The 20,582-nt window shown below is 36.7% G+C and overlaps 1 protein-coding gene across 1 annotated transcript; it reads right to left on the minus strand.

Moving 5' to 3' along the window:
• Positions 1–1,518: 1,518 nt before the first annotated feature.
• LOC134853195 (uncharacterized) lies at positions 1,519–16,730 on the minus strand. The gene is made up of 8 exons (XM_063869157.1): positions 16,451–16,730; positions 15,530–15,606; positions 11,029–11,159; positions 10,860–10,962; positions 10,257–10,330; positions 10,113–10,182; positions 7,417–7,635; positions 1,519–3,565 (listed from the first exon to the last, which is right to left on the minus strand). Exons 1-8 carry the CDS (start codon positions 16,705–16,707, stop codon positions 2,013–2,015), a joined length of 2,484 nt encoding a protein of 827 aa, XP_063725227.1. The 5' UTR covers positions 16,708–16,730; the 3' UTR covers positions 1,519–2,012.
• Between the last annotated feature and the right edge of the window lie 3,852 nt (positions 16,731–20,582).

A 20,582-nucleotide genomic window follows, 5' to 3' on the forward strand; every position in this document is an offset into this window, starting at 1 on the left:
ACCAACTCTTGGTTTGAGATTGGCCGTGGGCGCGGCACGTGCTCGTTTTCGCGATAACCGGCTCTAATTTTCATATAGCGTCCTACCCTGTTGTAAAGCTCGCAACACTTTTGGTTTTTCGGATGATTGCACGATACCCATAATAAACCTCATTTCATCGAAAACCAGTTCAACGCCAGAAATTAAAAACTCCAAAGAAGGAATTATTTTAGCAGGTAAGCAAGCAGCCATGCAAAAGGTTAATGGAATCGATCTGGTTTGTTTCCCTGAGCTACTAAGATATTAGTTCTGAATGAGTCTGCAAATCTACTCAATAACTCAATAGAAAAGTAATTATGATCGAGAACATCGAAGCGTAAGACCAGGTTGTTTTTTCAGTAGTAGATGTCGAGGCTGATCTTCGGGGGAATCCTATGTATTAGCTTTGGAATAGATTTCTGCTTCCGCCCCGCTTTGTATTAAGATAGGATATAGAGTATGAATAGACCCAACATCTACTACTTTCGACAGAACAATTGATTTCACTGTACAATTTTTTACTTCAAACAAAAACTTTTTTCAATGTGTTGAAAACACAACCAATTCAAAGCGAGCCGAGAGACACTGTTTTTTGCTCTGGGCATAGTAAGAATTTAATCTTTTTGGGAAAATTTCAAAACTCAAGCTCCGATCCTAAGATAATGGTTCATTTCAGAAAACTCCCATTTTTTTTTACAGTAAATACATGCAGGTTCTGTTCAGCACTTGCAACTTCAAAAAATAAGAGCATAAAATTAAGTTCCATTCCTGTAATTTTAATTAACTACAGGTGATGCTGCACTTCGCAAACAAACACAAGACAAAACGGCCGTTTTTGTATCAGCTTTCACGTGTTTCCGCTTTGGAAGTGGAATTCGGCCAGGTTGCGATTGACAAGAAGGTAAGGGTCAAGTCAAAGGTAAGGGTCTTCACACAATCGTTGAAACTTACACTCTGCCTAGTTCCCCCATTTCACCGAGAGTCAATGAACGCAAGTAGACAAAAAAAACACTGACACTGTTTTTAAAGCATTTTGATTTTCTAGAACGAATTTTATGTTTACCATTTTTTTGATAAAATTAACCCGATTTGAGAAAACTGGATCAATAAATAAAACTTTCATTTCGCTGGGAAGAAATCTGAAGATTAAAATCTAATTTCGAAACAAGAAGTCGATCACAATTTTCGTGATCTTTACACTTTTGATGTTCGATAGTAGAATTTGTCATTTTAACAAACAAAATGAACTGAACTTAATAAGAAATCTAAAGGCCAACCGCGAAAAGTAAATTTCAGCCTTACAAAATTTAAGATTTTTCCTGAAAACAATCATCGCGACCTATATACGAGCCTGAACTACGTTCATCGACTCTTAATAAACGCCACAAAAATTACCATTTATATTATAACCAAACTCAGGATCTTCGTCAAATTCTTTTCCCATCTTAAATTCAAACACCAATAGCTTCAGTTGACCCTCATAAATGCTATGAAACTAGACAAACAAGAACAAATTTCAATTTCAAATAATGCCAGGAAGGAAGGAACATAACAAAATCAACAGCTTTTACAATCAGCTAGCGCAGCTAGCTTTGTTTCAGTCAGTGACTACATTGCGAATAAATACAACTGAGGCAGAAAAAAATTAAATAATTCAAAGATAGTTTTTACAGAACTGTAATCGATAATTTCGATTCTTGTTCAAAGTTGTGAGCTAATTGCATCAGAAATGGCAAAACTGAAACTCATAAAGAAAATGATAATAAATAAGCACCTGTGGTAACAGCACCAAAACTGTGCATCACTTCAAAAGAGTTCAATCGAAGCAAAGCCAACGATATGCAGAACTCGGGAACTATAACGATCAAAGTTTCACAGGAAATGACAGATAACTATCATCACAATCAGGCGAGATCAGTTAAATTTGAAATTTTTTCTCTCGATAAGTTTATCTCAGCAATTCATAATTTTTAGCCGGAATTGGAGTTTCACTCCTAATAATCTTCCGTATCAGCAGCGTACAATGAGTCACTCGGCTCATTTGAACTCGTTGAGCTTTCGCTTTCGACAAACTCTGCGTCTGACAACTGACTTCTGCTCAAATTCTCCTCTTCTTGACTTTGCTGATGACAAGATTCCAAAATGTCATCGAGTACACATTCAATGCTGCTACTCGGGTCACTAGAACATTGTCGATCGAGTTTTTCCGATTGAATACCTTCACTATTCTGACAATCATTCATGACATTTTCGAGCCCACTAAAGTTTGAAGCTATTAGACTTTCAGATGTATTACGCATCGCAGACTCGTAAGAATGAACCGCAGTTTGACTGACTGTTCCCCCCCAAAAAGCAGACTCCGTTACAAATTCTGCCCTTTCAGTTTCGACAGAATTCACATTCATTATGTCGAGTGTCGGAGATATCATTGGATGGTACGAGCGATTGTCGGCATAACTTTGAGTCTGGACATGTTGCTGGTTATCTACTGTGTGTGACACGTAGAACTCCTCGGTCGATAAATGAGGACCGTCTAGAGAACTCTCGTTTATTCTTGGCATCGGCTGGTATCCAGTGAACCCTGTCAAAAATCCAGCAGAAGAACCGTTAATTGCATTGAATCTTGGGGTTAACGAGCGCCCTAATGGTACTTCAATTGCCTCGACTCGATTTGAAAACTCATAATCTGGGTTCCAGGCATGGAGAGCCTGATTTTCACTGGCATTATGAACGAACCCATTGAGGATTTGGGCCGGCATAATTCCACTTTGTTGCTGCGCACTTGTTTGGTGCAAATTTAGGCTGGGCGAAAAATAAGCCAGAGAAGTGTTCATTGGCAAATGTTGGCTGTATGCAGGGACGTTTATGTAATCGGGATGCAGGGGCTGCATGTATGCCGAAATAGGCGGCAGCGTCGGTATTTTCCTGATATGATTTTGTCCAATCGAAATCGAATGAGCTACACTTGCGCAACAGTTTGAAAAAGAATTTAAGGCAAGTATTGATTCCAAACCGGAGTCGAAAGAATTTGCAGGAGTCAAAGCGACTGGTAATAGTGCATCCATCTGCCCATGTCCATAAATTTCATCTCCGTGCGAGCTTTCACGCATGTTGTGATCTTTAATCGTATACCCCATGTTGATGGGGTTTGATTTACTTCTTTTGAACCCAATAGAATTGTTTTCAGGAGCAGTACTAGTCTCGTATTCGACTGACACTCGGTCCAAGCCTGTTTTCATTAGTTTAGCCATTCGATCACTGATTTGGTCCGAATTCGAGTTTTTCCTTTTGATGCACCTTTTCTTAGTGACTACAGCGGCAGTCGTCTTCGATTGCTCCATCCGACATGCAAATCCGAAAGCGGAGCAAGGAAGGGGCAGCTTTAACTCGACTCCATTGTCAGAACTGGCTCTTTCATCTTTCGAGTCACTTGTGATCTCGGTGATAAACAGACGTTTCATCACTTCAAACCCCAGTCTGAATTCAGAGCGCAATGATGCCCAATTTTGCTTTTTCACAAAGCTTCCATCTTGGATGAGTTCCCATTCTAAAAGAAACCATTACACATGCAGAAATGTTGGGCATGACAAAAACACCATCTAAACACTAATCGTTTGAAAAGAAAATCAACTGAATAGCCAATTCTTAAATTTTTCTGCCATAAAACTTTGAAATTGAATCTACTAAACGTCGCAAACAGACAGTTGGAAAAGAGTCAATAAAGTCAAGTAAGCAGAAAAAAATACTGAATTGATTTTTGAAATCATCTCAACGCTCTGAGCTCAAAGAAAAATAGATAGACCTAAAGCTCTATGAGTTTCTAGAACAATTTATGATTTACTTGTTAAAAAAATTAACCCAATTTGTGACAACTGGATCAATAAGTAAAATTTATATTTCACTGGGAAATCTGAAAATTAAATTCCACTTTCGAAACTAGAAGCCGGTCACGTTTCTCGAAACCTGTACATTTTTGCTGTTCGATAGTGGAGTTTGCCTTCTTTTAAAAAAAGGAATTTAATGGAAATTAAAAAGAAATCAAAAGTCAAACCGCGAAAAAGTAAAATTGAGACTGAACAAAATTTAGACTTTTCCTGAAACAAATCATCGCCACCTATATAAGAGTCTGAACTACGTCGACCAAACTTTTCTCAACTTTTTTGACAAACAGATTCTAAATTCCGTACATTTACCAACATTAACCACTGAACTTTGCAGGCCTACATTAACTGAACTTGCATCATAAAACTGATAGAAGTTGTTGTACTGAAAGTTAATCTATATAGCGTATGCGGTTTAAAATCCCACAATATAAAATCTGTGGCTTATATTGGGCAAACGAGATGCGCGTCTGTCCTTTATTAGAATAGGCTTGAAAAAAGTAGACTTCGTAATATGACAACTACGCAACACTTTTGTGAAAAAAAATAACACATTCCACAAACTTCTCAAGTGTAATAACTGCGGCAACAAAAAAGCTGCCATTCTGATATAAAAACAATCTACTTCTAAAGAAGGCGGCAAAATCAAAAAACTGATTCGATTCTGAAGAGGGATTTAGTTAATTACAGTAAAAAAACTGAACCCAATTTAATAAACCTTGATAAAGGCAAATGTAGCGCAGGCTAAAGCTGCATTTCGCAAAAACGTACCAGAAAATGGAAAAAGAAGCGCTAAATAGTCAAAAATTGAAAAAAAAAGGTAAAACAAATAAAAATCCTGACATTTGCCGGAATCTAGCACCAGACCTCAAGATTGAACGTCGCATGCTCTAGCTTCTGCGTCATGTGCGTCTATTAAGCATCAAAAAGCAGCCACCAATAAACCAAATACAAAAAAATGATGCTAATGCGACAAAAATCAACCATATATAATGCTAATGTAGAAAAGACAGATATAATGCTATTGCTGCAAAAAAGCCACCAAATAAACGAGCACTCTTTTGCAACTTGAGCTGTTCTATAGTGCAGTTTGCCATCTTTAAAAAAAATTAAATAGAAAGTAAATGGAAATTAAAAAGAAATCAAAAGTCAAACCGCAAAAAAGTAAAATTGAGCCTGAACAAAACTTAGACTTTTCCTGAAAAAAATCATCGCCACCTATATAAGAGTCTGAACTACGTCGACCAAATTTTTCTCAACATTTTTGACAAACAGATTCCAAATTCCGTACATTTACCAACATTAACCACTGGACTTTGCAGGCCTACATTAACTGAGCTTGCATCATAAAACTGAAAGAAGTTGTTGTACTAAAAGTTAATCTATATAGCGTATGCGGTTTAAAATCCCACAATATAAAATCTGTGGCTTATATTTGGCAAACGAAATGCGGGTCTGTCCTTTATTAGAATAGGCTTGCATTTCAGAGTTGCAATTGGAAAGAAATAAATTTTACAATTAATGCGTCACGCTAAATTGGTAAAAAAAACTAGCACTAGGGCTAATTAAGCAGCTACAGATGCTATTAAATTGCTGGCAGCAAAAGTGCCACCAAATAAAAATAAAACCTTTGCTGATCAGGAATCTAACCTCCACTAAAGATTAGGCGCTTCACTTCCTCGCATCTGCATCACGTTCGCTTGAAAATATACTAACACTAGCCAGGAATAAAAAACAGCTACAAGTTCTACTCGTATTAAATTGACAAGGCTATGTTTTAAAGCAAAAGTGCCACCAAAAGAGCACTAAATTTATTAGTTACTTTGAAAAAAGTAGACTTCGTAATATGACAACTACGAAACACTCTTGTAAAAAAAATAACACATTCCACAAACTTCTCAAGTGTAATAACTGCGGCAACAAAAAAGCTGCCATTCTGATATAAAAAAAAAACAATCTACTTCTCAAGAAGGCGGTAAAATCAAAAAACTGATTCGATTCTGAATGGATTTAGTTAATTACAAGAAAAAAATATAACCCAATTTAATAACCCTTGATAAAGGCAAATGTAGCGCAGGCTAGAAGCTGATTTCGCAAAAACGTACCAGAAAACGGAAAAAAGAAGCGCTAAATAGTCCAAAAAAGAAAAAAAGGTAAAAACTAATAAAAGTTCTGACATTTGCCGGAATCGAACACCCAACCTCAAGATTCAACGTCGCATGCTCTAGCTTCTGCGTCATGAGCGTCTATTAAGCATCAAAAAGCGGCCACCAATAAACCAAATACAAAAATATGATACTAATGCGACAAAAATCAACCATATAAAATGCTAATGTAGAAAAAACAGATATAATGCTATTGCTGCAAAAAAGCCACCAAATAAACGAGCAAACTTTTGCAACTTGGGCTGTTCGATAGTGGAGTTTGCCTTCTTTTTAAAAAAGGAATTTAATGGAAATTAAAAAAACTCAAAAGTCAAACCGCGAAAAAAAAAAAATTGTGCCTGAACAAAACTTGAACTTTTCCTGAGAAAAATCATCACCACCTATATAAGAGTCTGAAATACGTCGACCAAATTTTTCTCAAAAATTTTGACAAACAGATTCCAAATTCCGTACACTTACCAACATTAACCACTGGACTTTGCAGGCCTACATTACTATCACAAAAACTAGCACTAGGGCTAATAAAGCAGCTACAGATGCTATTAAATTGCTGGCAGCAAAAGTGCCACCAAATAAAAATGAAACTTTTGCTGATCAGGAATCTAACCTCCACTAAAGATTAGGCGCTTCACTTCCTCGCATCTGCATCAAGTTCGCTTGAAAATATACTAACACTAGCCAGGAATAAAAACAGCTACAAGTTCTACTCTTGTAAAAAAAAATAACACATTCCACAAACTTCTCAAGTGTAATAACTGCGGCAACAAAAAAGCTGCCATTCTGATATAAAAAAAAACAATCTACTTCTCAAGAAGGCGGTAAAATCAAAAAACTGATTCGATTCTGAATGGATTTAGTTAATTACAAGAAAAAAAAAATAACCCAATTTAATAACCCTTGATAAAGGCAAATGTAGCGCAGGCTAGAAGCTGATTTCGCAAAAACGTACCAGAAAACGGAAAAAAGAAGCGCTAAATAGTCCAAAAAAGAAAAAAAGGTAAAAACTAATAAAAGTTCTGACATTTGCCGGAATCGAACACCCGACCTCACGATTGAACGTCGCATGCTCTAGCTTCTGCGTCATGTGCGTCTATTAGCATCAAAAAGCGGCCACCAATAAACCAAATACAAAAACATGATGCTAATGCGACAAAAATCAACCATATATAATGCTGTAGAAAAGACAGATATATATAAGGTAAAAAACAATTTCGTAATATGACACTGAGCTGCGCTTGTGTAAATATTGCTTGCTTCGAAGCTCGTAATTTTCTCCGGCCATGAAACTCAAATTAATTGTGTTTGAAATTCAGCTTTGCTTGGCTTAATTTTTTGCTAGTAAATTTACTAACCGATATTTGTAAAGGCGAACGATGAAACCTGAGATGGACGCAGGGGGTAGACCCATTTGAGGTAGAACAAATGGTCCTCTATTTGCTCCTGAGTGTGTTTACAGCGAGAAACATGGTTGGGGAGTTGGACATTGTTGTTCAAAGGAGTGGATTCTCGTTTCACTATGTTTAGACACTCCAGTATGCTGCATAAGTCGAATATACGCCTCTTTAACTTGCCTAAAAAGCAACGTTTTCCCATTTAAACCAGATGGTGATGCCAAATGCACCAAAGTATAGCAATAGCGACTGTTTTATAAATTGGGATTATGGATGATTCCACGTCGTCACGTGATTTTGTATGATATCAAAGCATCTTAACTCTTGCTTAAAATTCTAAAGATATTTTCCTGATAAAATTGGCGTCGGAAAAAACAACTTGATTTCTTCACTATACACGCAGCAATCAAACAGATTTTCTAAACTTGAACAATCAAAATAGCAAAAAAAAAAAACAATTTAAAGAACAAATTCATATAAAACAATAAGAACAAATTTATAATAAAAATCGAGCGCTTTTTGTGTCTCAAAAGCACATTTTTTCAACAATGAGCCAAAAACGCTATTGTGAAGAGTATCGTTTAAATTTGAATCACTAAAAAAAATTTTGCTATGTGAAATGAATAAAGAAAAACTTAACAAGTTGAAAACAACTCAATCTTTCAATTTTACAGAACACTTAAAATTTTTCTGCAATATTCATCAATCAATTCTCTATCATACATATAAACCATAAAAGCGCATTTGAAAATCTCATACACAGAGACAAAGTACAGGAGCTTCGCTTCACTTGCGATACCACATAAAAATAGCATTGCACACTAGCAGACAGGAAAGGAGAGCCAATAAGTCCACGGAAAATGGAAAAAATTTCGAAAAAAACCACAACTAAAAAGATCAAAATGATGTCTGGAATAATGATATATTTGCAAAAAACAGGTCCCGAAACAAATTGAAAATTCAAAAGCAATTATCGAGCGAACTTAAAATTGCTGTCATGAAAAACTTTCAAGTATAAATTATATTCTGAATTTTATAACGTTTTGTACGATCCAGAAGAAAGCATATAAATTATAAATCCCTCGAAACGACACAAAATTCGGTTAGTAAGCCAATAAATTATAAGCCGAAATCATTTGGGCCAAAAAGTTTTTTAAGCGGAAAAAAACAGAAACAGGAAAATATACTAAGTCAAAGTTATTAGAATTACAAATTGCAAGAGTAAATAAAAACATAAAAAGCAACTATAATGAAACTGCATACAGCAAAAAAAATGACACATGGAAACTACGCCGACAAAATATAAGTAGACAAACATGAAGAAAAAAAATTTTTTGAAACGAAATATTTCCTGTTTGAAAAAAAAAATAATTAAAAAAAAACAGGTCCTTATCAGATTCGAAACCAGGACCTTTGCCGTCCCAATTGTATTCGTTACCTCCCGACTAAGTTTGTTGCAGACGCTTAGAAATTTGAATCGATTATCAACCAAGATACAAAGTGATTCTGTTATACAAGTTGTTAACTCGACAAAAAAAGTCTATATTCCGATTTGATAACGCATGGCGTCAACACAGGCGAAGGAATCATCAGTGAATCTCTTGAAGAAATGAGTTTTTTTTCTTGAGAACTATAATTTCAGATCAATAATGATAACAGAGCCAATCGAAGATTGGAAATGAGTAAACATAAAAAAAACACTAAATTTGTTGCAAAAATCTCTTTTCGAATTTCAAAGAAAAAACAGATGCCTTTTAAGCTCTTTGACTTTTTTGAACGATTTATCATTGGCACTTCTTTGATAACATTAACCCAACTTGAGAAAACTGAATCAACAGGTAAAGTTTTTATTCCGCTGGAAATCTAAAAACTTAATTTTCGACTTTAGTTGGAAAACAAGTAGAGACCGTAATATGACAACACGCTCTGCTTGTGTAAAAAGTAGGATACTTAAATTGGGAGGTCAGCCTCTCATCGAATTTCGTCATTTAGTTTGGAAGTCTTGAAACCTTTTCATTCGAATAGGGCACAAAAAAGATACCACGCGTGACCCCTACAAAATGACCTGTAGTAGAATCGGCTTTTTCTCCCACGAGCACACACGAGCATCAACTTTATGGTGTAACTAGAGGTTTTACAGGGTTAAGCCTGGAGACCAAAAATGTTTTTCATGGCCTAATTAGGCCGCATGCTAATTTTTGTAACAATCGGTCAATGCAAACAAACATTTTACTTAAAAATGCACGTGCGGGGAGGAAGAGCCGTGATATCCAGTGGAAAAATTCACACTCTATACGAGTGTGATTACAACAAAAAGTACATAATCGTTTAAAATATAATAGAATGACTTCTGTTTTGAACAATACATTAAAAACAAGTACCCTAAATAGGATAAATTGAAAAAAAAAAATTACGTAACTACAACACCACCATATTGATGACATTTCATTTAGCCAGGGACCGATGTACGATTTTTTGACGGGGCATTTTAAAGCTTTTTTTCCCCACAATCTTTATTCAAAAAGATCCATTGAGCCAAAAAGATCCATTACTTGAATCAAACATTCTGCGCAACCTGCAAAATTTAGCAGGCTGTACTTCGGCTTTATTCGGTTTCAAATACTACCCTTCGCTCAAGTGAAACAATGAGTACTTACACCGTGTTTTTTCATCATCTTTTGTTTTCCACATTGCACAAGAGGCCAAATGCATCGGCAACACCTCCCGCTAAAGCACCACAAAAAAAACCAACATTCTTGGATTGTGTAAATTATTCGAGAGCCATGATCGTAAAATCTTACATTAGAAGAGAGAAAGAGCATGAGAAGTTTCACACACGCAGCCGCTATAAGGCTTGTTTTTGGCGAGAAGAAATCTGAAACATTACCAAAAATATTTCAATACTCAAAACAAAAATTTAATACAAAGAATGGGATCTTTTTAACTATCCCCCCTTTGCTACTTAGTAACGATTTTCCGCCACTATAAAGAGCTAATTCAACGCTAACGCATATGTGAATTTTGTACGCAGCAACGAATCTCCGCCTTTTGAAAAAAGGGGGATAGTTTAGGAGATCCCAAAGAATGCTCCCATGATTACACATGCAAGTAGGATAAAGTGGTTAGCTAAAGAGAGACCGACACCTTTAGATGATCTATTTTGGTAACAAGATGACCAATTACAGCACACAGACAATACTTACTTATTATTTCCACGCTGCAAAATCACCATTTATATTCACTGATTAATTATCAAATTGATCGCAATAAAAATGTTTTTGAAGGCTCCACATTTTGCTTATGAAAAATTGAAAAATGATCACTAAAGTGAAATATTTGCAGAAACATGAAAAATTTTGAAAAAATTCACAGATCATTAAATCGAAATATTTGCAGAAACTTACTAGCGAATGGGTTATTCGCGTCCTTGACATGGCAGTAGTTGACTCCATCCGGCGAGATCAAAGACTCCAATTTGGCTCCGATCTGAAACTCCTCGCCTAAAGACTAAAATACAAAAAAAATTCGAAAAATCTATTTCTTCCATATCAAATTATGTTTTGCTTTCTTTACTTTGAAGTAACACATGACATCTGCTAAGTTCGCCCCATGCATCCATGAAAAAGAACTTCTCCCGTCTCTCTCCATCATTCCGAGCGACAGCAACACAGACACGATGTTGTAAATGTTTTTCACCGGAACACCTAAAACACAAGCTCTCACTCTATTTCATGCACACATTTTGAGTATGAATATGAAGTTTACCTAAATATCTTATGTCAGACAGCGTAAAAAACATTTCTTGCAAGTGGAAAACATTTTCTAAACAGAAGTCACGGAGATCTTGAAAACCTCTGATCAAACTCTAACAAACAGATGAAAACATTTACAAACAAGAACTTCATAAAACACGAATTGATCAATGTTTTAGACTAAAATCGCTAATTGAGGCAGGAGAATCCGATTTTTGAAAATGTCTTATCTAAAATATGACACATGTTAAAACCCTGCACGCACTTCAAAGAAAACAAAAAAAGACTTAAATGGCATATGAAAATTTTTTGAAACCTTAACTTTGGCAAGACCAAGTCTAGAGCCCCAAAAATGCGCCTGAGCGTTAAATCTACAGCTTCAATTCTTCCAACGCATCAATTTGCTCAACTAATTAATGAACATAGCCAAAAGACAGTTGGAAAAGAGTCAATGAACGCAAAGAAACAAAAAAATTGATTTGTAACATCCTGGATCATTCGGAAAATTTTTACTCTGTTGAGAAAGCTGAAAACCAAAATCCACATTAAAACTGCTAAAATCAAATTTGAGCCTGAACAAATTTTTCAATTTTCCTGCAAAAAATCATCGAGACCTATATAAGAGTCTTCACTACGTTCATCCACTCTTTAAAAATGAGGCTCTAGCATAACAACCGCAAACAGTTTTCAACTTATAAGAAAATACCGTCCTATTGCAGCCAGAGGACAAAGAAAGGCGCATACACGATAGTCTGAAATTATGACTTCAACCAGAGCGGTTATGATAGCTAGCTGTCTCTTTTTTGATTCGTGGGATCATTCAAAACAAATTATTTCGTAGCAATTCCTGTTTAGGACCATGTGAACGTTATCTGAATGACGGCACGTACTAACAACGATAGCCGGCTTCGCTTATTGAAAATTACTTTTTGAACAATCCCACAGCTTTCAAGATTTAAAAAAAAATGAGAATCTTTTGCATTTAACCAAACACCTCAGACTTTCTTGATAAGCGACTATAACTAACACAGATTCACAGCAAACCCCTGAGTAATTTTGAATAAAAAGAAAACTTAAGGCTTTTTATCATCAAATGTTTTGGTACCTTATCAAATCAACAAAAGCAGGTTAGTGAGAAGAGCTTATCCTAAAATTTGGCCAGTGGTCAAATAAAAAACTTAGAACAAAATTTCAAAAAAAAGACAAGCAATTGCCACAGAAAAGAACTCTGAAAACCTATGAAACCAACCCAATTACATCAAGAATTATAAATTATCAAAATTCTTCGCAACGGTAAAAAAAAAAGCTAGATCACAACAAAAAAACGCCAACAATAGAAGAAAAATCCTCCAACAGAGAAAATTACAAAAAAACCAGCCAGAAAGAACCACACTCCTGGATCTCGTGAAGAACTTGCCACCACATTCCTTAGCAGACAAAACAGTCGAGTCAATCTTGCAAAAAAATATCTGGAAATATATCAATTTATTTTTAACATAGAAACAATACATTAAGTCATCAACTTCAATCAATTTCAAATAAAACTGCTCAAACCTAAAACACACTTTACTAATTAAATTTTAAACTAATTTCACTCACTTTTTTGAACAAAAAAAAATCAGAAACCATGCATGCGAAAAAAACTGAAAATTTTTTGCTAAAAAATTCCAGCAGAAAAAAAAACGTTTTATTTCTAACAGAAAACTTTGGCATCTATAAAAACCAAAAAACCATGAATTATATTTACCCTCATGAAAATGAAGAAAAAAAAGTACTTCAAAAATCTATCAAACAAACAAAAATTGGGTCGAAATCAATATAGCGAAAAAAAATCAACCGACAACTAAAAAAAAACAATTATCAATTCAGTCGTTGAATACAGCTGTTGAATTACAGCTGTTAGAAGCGCAAGTTGGATAGAAATCATTTGGAGATGACCACAAATTTCAGTAATCCAGTGGACAAAGTTGTTTACGGGAAAAAAAGTGTAGTACCCGTTGTAATACCCTTGCTTATCGCAAGGAAAATAAAAGTCTTTCTTTTTGAATTTACGACAACTTAACTGCTAACAACAAAATAAAAATTTTTGAATGATCACTTTTTTGTTAAATTTCCAAGTGCCCTGCCTTTTAGGTCGCGGGAGCCTCGGGTCAGGTTGTGACTACACGACTGACTAAGACTAAGACAAGGGATACACTAAATAATCTTATCCCGCAAGGGGCTGCTAAGTACTTCTCATTTTGTCATACTGAAGACTACTCATAAATCCACTTCGTTTTTATTTTCATGAAAATTTTTCTATGAATTTATATACCCTCATTAAAGCAGGATGTTATTTTTTGCTATGATAAAAATACGTTTCACAGCTTTTTCACATGTTTAGTTGTTAAAGCGCATTGCTTCTTTCCGACCATAGTCTTAAAAAAACAAGTTTTTCAAATTATTGTCGTTTTTTTTTTCGGCGTGTTGTGATAAAAGGAGTTGAACAGAAAACTGAGGATTGAGTATATCCGACAGCCATACTGAAAACAGCAAATTGAAAAACAATTTTTTTAAAAAAAATTACTAGAATAACGAAAAAAAAAATTAAAAAAAGGTTCGCAAATTTTTTCAGTTTCCAGCAGTTTTTTGAAAACATTGATTCCAAAAAGGCGCTTAAACACTTCCAAACCGGTTTTTCTCGACACTGGGAAAATTTTCTTGAAATTTTTTAATGTGGTTTGAATCACGACTGATATATCACTCAACCCAGAGCGGTGATTATTTGTGGCACCTAATTTTTGCGTGAAAAACAAAAAAATTAAAACACCCGAATACATAATTCTCCCCCATTTTCAATGTCGGGACAACAACAAAAACAATAAAAAAAAATCTGTTTCGATATGACGGCGGAAGTCTCTAGCAATCTCCGACAGCCGAAAAACCAAAACGCTAAGCTGAAGCTTCAACTTTAAGCAGAGGCGAAGCTGCTCTTCGCAAACACTATCGAGAACAAAAAAGCAGCTCAATAAAGTTCAATAAGAAAAAGTAGAAATTAGCCTCGATAGATTATGAGTCTCACATACACTAACCATTCAGCCACGAACGCTTAATATATCTCAAACAAATATAGCAGAGAACAGATGCCATGAAATTTCAAAAACTACAGATCGTGATTATAGCAGAATTGCCACCAAATTAGTGAACAATTTTAATGAACACTTTGATTTGCGCGTCAGGTTGGAAAAAAGAAGGTGCGTAATAATACACTAACGCTGTTAACCTGGCTAGTGTAAAAAAAAAAGTTGAAAAAACGCAGAAAGTTCCGACCAGATTCCTAACAAACTAAAAAAAAAACTTATTTTTACAACAAAATTTGGCCAATGATCAGATTAAAAAATTAAAAATATCAATGCGGTAAAAATGAGTGACCTAGGGCTCAAGAACAGTATACGAGCAACGACTGTGTTCTCATTCTCGACCACCATTCTACGCAATATGTAACAACCAACACCCTATACTTTTCCAAAACATTCTTGGACATCAAATTATGTAAGGATCGATTTAAAGTGTGTTATTTGCAGAGTTATTCCTAAAAAACTAAACTTTTTTTCTTCAAATTAGTGTCGCTTTTATGTGCGATGAGAGAACAATACGACCTGATAGAACTTTAATAAGTTTGACCTAATCAAAAACAGTCGTGTTCAAAAAATGAAAAATAAACATGAAAGTCGAAAACATTTTTCTTTAGATTTTCGGATTTTTTCTGTTGAACAATTCTTTGATTCTTTAACAACGTTTTAGTGCCAATAAAGCGCTAAATGAAAATAAGTTTTTCATTTTATAATTGATACTCTTTAGTCTTATTTGAGCGAGTTGGTCTTTACAAGGCCTACCCGCTCGCTTCCCCGCTCGAAATTAAACTTCAACTCAAAAACTTCAAACCGGTTTTTCTCGGCAGTAGAACAACTTGAGAAAATTTATCACGACCGAAAGGGCTTTACTACGATATATCACTCGAAAAATTCTGATTTAACAGGGATTTCAAAAAACAGGGATTCACGGGGAAAACAAAAAAGCCATAACAGTCGAACAAAAAGTTCCTCCTCATTTTCACTTGTTAGAACAGAAATAAATTTCAATTTTATTTAACTATGATTGAAAATTAATGATCTTTCCGCTGATGATACTCAGATGATTCTATTATTGATCATCTCTCATTCACTCTTTCTTATATTTCCGACCAGTTGTCTGTCAATCAACTGTCAGTTGAAACAATCCTGCCGTTCAACTACACAGCCAGCTCACCTAGATGTTGTAGAATAAGTTGTAAAATATCAAACCTAATTTTTGTGCCAGCTCTTCATTAGTCATTGCTGCTCGTCCAAGCCTCGTTTCCTCGTCGCAGACATAGATAATGCTTGAAAATCAAAAACTTTGCTTCAAAGATTTCTCCAATTTGAGTTATAGTTTTTTAACCAGAAGCTATTGTTATTATTAGTTTAAATTTGGACGAAAAACAATCAAATTTATTTTTCGGTCTAAACATAGCAATAGCTAGGTCTTTCCCATTAAAACCCCCTCCTCAAGTAAAATATAGCCCTCTCGTTAAAATAAAACAAAAAAACGCCATTTTACATGTTTTTGCCATTATAACACTTTCCGGTCTTTTCCATTATAGCCCCCCAAAATAGTTAAAAGACAGTGTAGGGGCTTTACTTTTTATTGATTTAGCAATGAAAAGACTTCATTTTAATCCAGTTTTTTTTGGGAGTGTTTCTAGTTTGTTTTCCAGCAGGTTGGTTAGGTTTCCAGTAAATTGGAGATATTCATTTATTTTATTCGTCAATTTAAAATGAAACCTTTCCAAAAAACGCGTTCAATCATGTGATATTCTCAAATTCAGCACTCATGAAATTGTTTCACATCCCTAGAAAACTTACTGAAATAAGTGGCGGATGGTACCTTTAGACCCATAAGTAACCGTTAAGAATTTCCAAACTATTGTGATTTTCGAAAAAAGAAAAAGATATAACTAGTTTCAGAGTACGAGGGAAAATGAAAGGAGCGATAAGTGAAAACGATCGCTTTTTCTGACAAATTGCTTCTGCAATAAAAGTTAATAGGTAATTATTTTTGCCCTTCAGTACAAGTAAAACAAAATAAGTCAGTTTAGTCTCTAGTTTAGTACCATCTAGGTAAATTCTCGCAACCTAGCACGCATCACATTATTAGTTTTTATCCAAATGTTTATTCTATAATACCGTTTCGTTAAGACTTTGACGCTGCCTTGGTCGTTTTCGGTTTTCAGTATTTGTCGAAGCGATTTTCGATCTGGAAAAGCTTTGTCTCCATACAAAGCTAACAACTCTGGTTTCACAAAACAGCCCTGACATTCTTCGTCCCCGAGAACAGTCTGATCGCCCGTGTGTTCTATTGACTCGAAATCTTCAATGCTCGAGTTTTCCTGATCAAACTCGTCGAAACGTTCATTTTCGCGAATGCCTTTAGGGATGCTCATGATCCCGGCTATAACCGCTCTGAAAAAAAACCTGTTCTGAATCGAATTCTCGAGGAACAAGAAAAAATCGTTTCATGTTAAAGAAATAAAGAAAAAACTGATCACTTGTATATTGTGCTAGTCAGCCATTTACATAAAGGAATTCGGTAAGAGTATCAAAATACTCAATTCTACGCTTAAAAACATTCAGCTTTCCAAATGAAAATAGTTTCAAATATTGCCAAATGAAAATAGTTACAAATATTGTGCCAGTCGGTCATATTTGGAAGTTTGACCTTGAGAGAAGCAAAAAACACTTGATTTTGGAGTGAAATTTAATTTTTCAAAATTTCGAATGGAACCTGTCATGCACGATTTTCTCGCGAGAACTGAAAATCAGAAAAAGAGATCAGAACAATTTCAGAACAATTGAGTCGAAAATGCGGGAAAGTCGCAAGAAAAAGCAGTAGGAAATTGCTATTCGCAATTTCCATCACTATAATAATCAAGAGTAGAGCTGTTCCATCTGTGACAGAGACGAGAGCATTCCCACGAGTTGGATTATTACGATTGGAATACTATTATTGACTGGACCAGAGTGAACCTTCGGTGGAAAGGTGGACAGCTAGAGTGTCCCAATGGTTCAAGAGAACTTGCAGTCTAGAGTAAAAACTTGTTCTTAAAACTGACTGACATTAAACTCATTTTAGTTACTTTGTTGATTCTTGAGTTGTTTACCGACTTATTTTACTTCCTGGTTCTTGAGCGTGCTACTATGTGAGTACAAATTTAAATTCTAGAGTGTGTTTTATGATTGTTATGTTGAGGTAAGGCGAGTTTTAGGTTGATCCATCTGAAATGGATCAAAGTTCCACTGTCTAAGAAAAAAGCAACTTAACGGATTGTTCCAACCCGGTTTTTAACGGCGTTCATGTATTTTGGGTATCTAGAGACCTAAGTATGGGGACGTTTCTAATTCTAGAGTGGGGGGATATTTTAGTAGTAGCCTTTAAGCTGTAACGGGTCGTAGTCTCATGTCACAAGCGAACCGAACTGGCTCCGACCGTTCTTGAGGTAGAAAAACACAAGAGATAGTGTCCCTGACCCTTGAGCCAGTGGTTATAGGGCCTATTTTTCTTAAGCCTCATGTGTGACTGCAGTAGACGAATGTTACATAGTGTTTTTATGGCGCTCCTGGGTGTTTACATCAAGACTACGGAGTCGAACCCACTTGAGACAGCTTCGGGCTGAATGCCCATTCTAGAGTACCGGCGGTACGGTTCGACAGGAACGTGCAAACCTTCCGGTTGTACCGTGATAGCTTTTTAAGAAAACTCGAGAAAATTTCCTGGTACGCTCTCCGAACGAGGCTTAGCTAACCGAGTAAAGGGGGGCAACTAGGGAGACAAAAACACGAGCAAAAAGACAAAAAGCAAAACAAAAACCAAAAAAGAATAGAAAAAGGAACAAAAACCATAAAACGAAAAAAGACAGTGACTTTGACACCAGATTAGTTGGATCAAACCTTTATATTAATTAAATAGTATACCCATACTGTTTTACAAGTTCGATCGTTTCGATCAACCTAGCAATTTAAACCAGTAAACCGAATAAAGTGCCCGAAGTGGGGCGTCGTCAAGGGTTTTCAGATAGCTTGGAACTTAGCTGGACCAATAGGAGACTTGACTGGAAGAGGTGACCAGCCGAGTGGGAAAGTGGTTCAGGGACACTTGAGCTGAACCAATAGGAGACTGGACTGGAACAGGTGACCAGTCGAGTGGGAAAGCAGCCAAGAAGGATTTGGCAATTCTCGAGTTCTCAAGTTGGGCAGAACGGGTATCGTTAGAATCCACATTACATTATAGGAGATAAGTGTAAAATTGGATAAGCGAAATCCCCCAGTTTTGAGGAACGTTTTTACTTGAGCAGGCCTGGAAACAGGTCTACGGTTTTCTCTTGAGAGGTTTAGCACCCGGCGCTTAAAGTAATTTTTAGGCTTAAGAAGGGGGGCTAGAAAGGGGGGAGGTTAGAAGGGGGACTGGTTAAGTTAGAGGTTGGCGGTTGTAAATTGTAAAAAGGGGGAAATTAGAGTAACTAATTAGTCGACATCGTTGACTTAGTTACATTAGAAATTAACACGCGTTGGTAATATTAGGTGGAGATCCAAAATTCAACTCGAGTTAAGACTGGTACGCTGGTTGGTTTGGTAGGGGGGACCGGATATAAATAGCTTTTGTGAAACCCCATAAGATCACTAGTGGGGGGAGGAAAACGCGTGGCAATTAGGTACCAGACATTTTTTTCGACGAAAGGTAGACATTGGTCACCTTTGAATTTCAGGTGGGCTCATTTTTCTGTTTTTATTATTTTTCTTACTTAGATTTTTGTTGCATTTTAGTGAGGATTTGTGTTTGGTTTTATACGAACAGGTGATCACAAGATACCTGCGCACCTACATTGAAATAGAAACAACCAAAAAGAAGAGGGGGGTCAGCATTTGGCTTTTAAGAGAGGGTTTTTGGGAAAATTTTACTAGAGCTTGAGTGGTGGTACAAGGTACGGTGATTCAAGAAGACCCTACAACGAGGAAGACACTCCGTGACGAGTCTTGGGACAGTACCGAAGAATTCTTGTGACAGAGCAGTCTTGGGACAGTGGTCTTGGGACAGGGTCTTGGGACAGTGGTCTTGGGACAGGGTCTTGGGACAGTGGTCTTGGGACAGGGTCTTGGGACAGTGGTCTTGGGACAGTGGTCTTGGGACAGTGGTCTTGGGACAGGGTCTTGGGACAGTGGTCTTGGGACGGGGTCTTGGGACAGTGGTCTTGGGACAAGGGTCTTGGGACAGGGTCTTGGGACAGGGTCTTGGGACAGTGGTCTTGGGACAGGGTCTTGGGACAGGGTCTTGAAACAGTGGTCTTGGGACAGGGTCTTGGGACAGTGGTCTTGGGACAGGGTCTTGGGACAGTGGTCTTGGGACAGTGGTCTTGGGACAAGGGTCTTGGGACACTAGTCTTGGGACACTAGCCTTGGGACACTGGTCTTGGGACACTGGTCTTGGGACAGTAGTCTTGGGACACTAGCCTTGGGACAGTAGTCTTGGGACACCAGCCTTGGGACACTGGTCTTGGGACACTACCCTTGGGACACTAGTCTTGGGACAGTAGTCTTGGGACACTAGCCTTGGGACACTAGTCTTGGGACACTAGCCTTGGGACACTGGTCTTGGGACACTGCCCTTGGGACACTAGTCTTGGGACAGTAGTCTTGGGACAGTAGTCTTGGGACACTAGCCTTGGGACACTAGTCTTGGGACAGTAGTCTTGGTACAAGGGTCTTAGGACACTAGCGGAGAGTACTGTGATAGTGACGAATAGTCTTGGGACGGTATAAAAATTGAAGTAGAATCACAACAAGTGTGTCTTAAGACAGAATAAGACAAATCGAAATAGGTACGGTTAAGACCAAATTAAGGAAAGTTTTTCGGAGGTTTTAGAAAGAGAATTGGATAAGGTTTTTAACACGTTGTACAGAATTTGTTACCACAAAAAAAAAAAAATATTTTTTTTACCCTTAGAATAGAATCGTGTATATAATAAAATTGTAAATAGGAGCAGTTGTAAATAGAAATAATGAGGCGGAGTAGGGTACCGGTGCTCGAAAAAAGGTCAAGTGGATCAAACACGAAATATAATTCATCGCTGCGCGGAACGACATCAACGGGCCCAAAGATAACGAAGACGAACTTTTCAGTTAACATGGTCAGCACAAGGAGTACAGCGGAGAATAGGGCGAAAGAGGGCACGGAAGGGGAGCGAGTAGAACCCACCATCGAGATTGATCTAGAGACACCCGATCAAAGTGTGGATGAAACAAGGAAGATGGCGACAGAGTCAAC

The sequence above is a fragment of the Symsagittifera roscoffensis genome, chromosome 1 (genome assembly GCF_963678635.1).
Source record: "Symsagittifera roscoffensis chromosome 1, txSymRosc1.1, whole genome shotgun sequence".
Lineage (NCBI taxonomy): Eukaryota > Metazoa > Xenacoelomorpha > Acoela > Convolutidae > Symsagittifera > Symsagittifera roscoffensis.

Coding starts and splice junctions, on each gene's coding strand:
- LOC134853195 (XM_063869157.1), bottom strand. CDS start 16,707: ATGAGCATCCCTAAAGGCATTCGCGAAAATGAACGTTTCGACGAGTTT. Junction 15,607..16,450: donor GTCAAAGTCTTAACGAAACG/GTATTATAGAAT, acceptor TTGATTTTCAAG/CATTATCTATGTCTGCGACG. Junction 3,566..7,416: donor GTTCGCCTTTACAAATATCG/GTTAGTAAATTT, acceptor GGTTTCTTTTAG/AATGGGAACTCATCCAAGAT.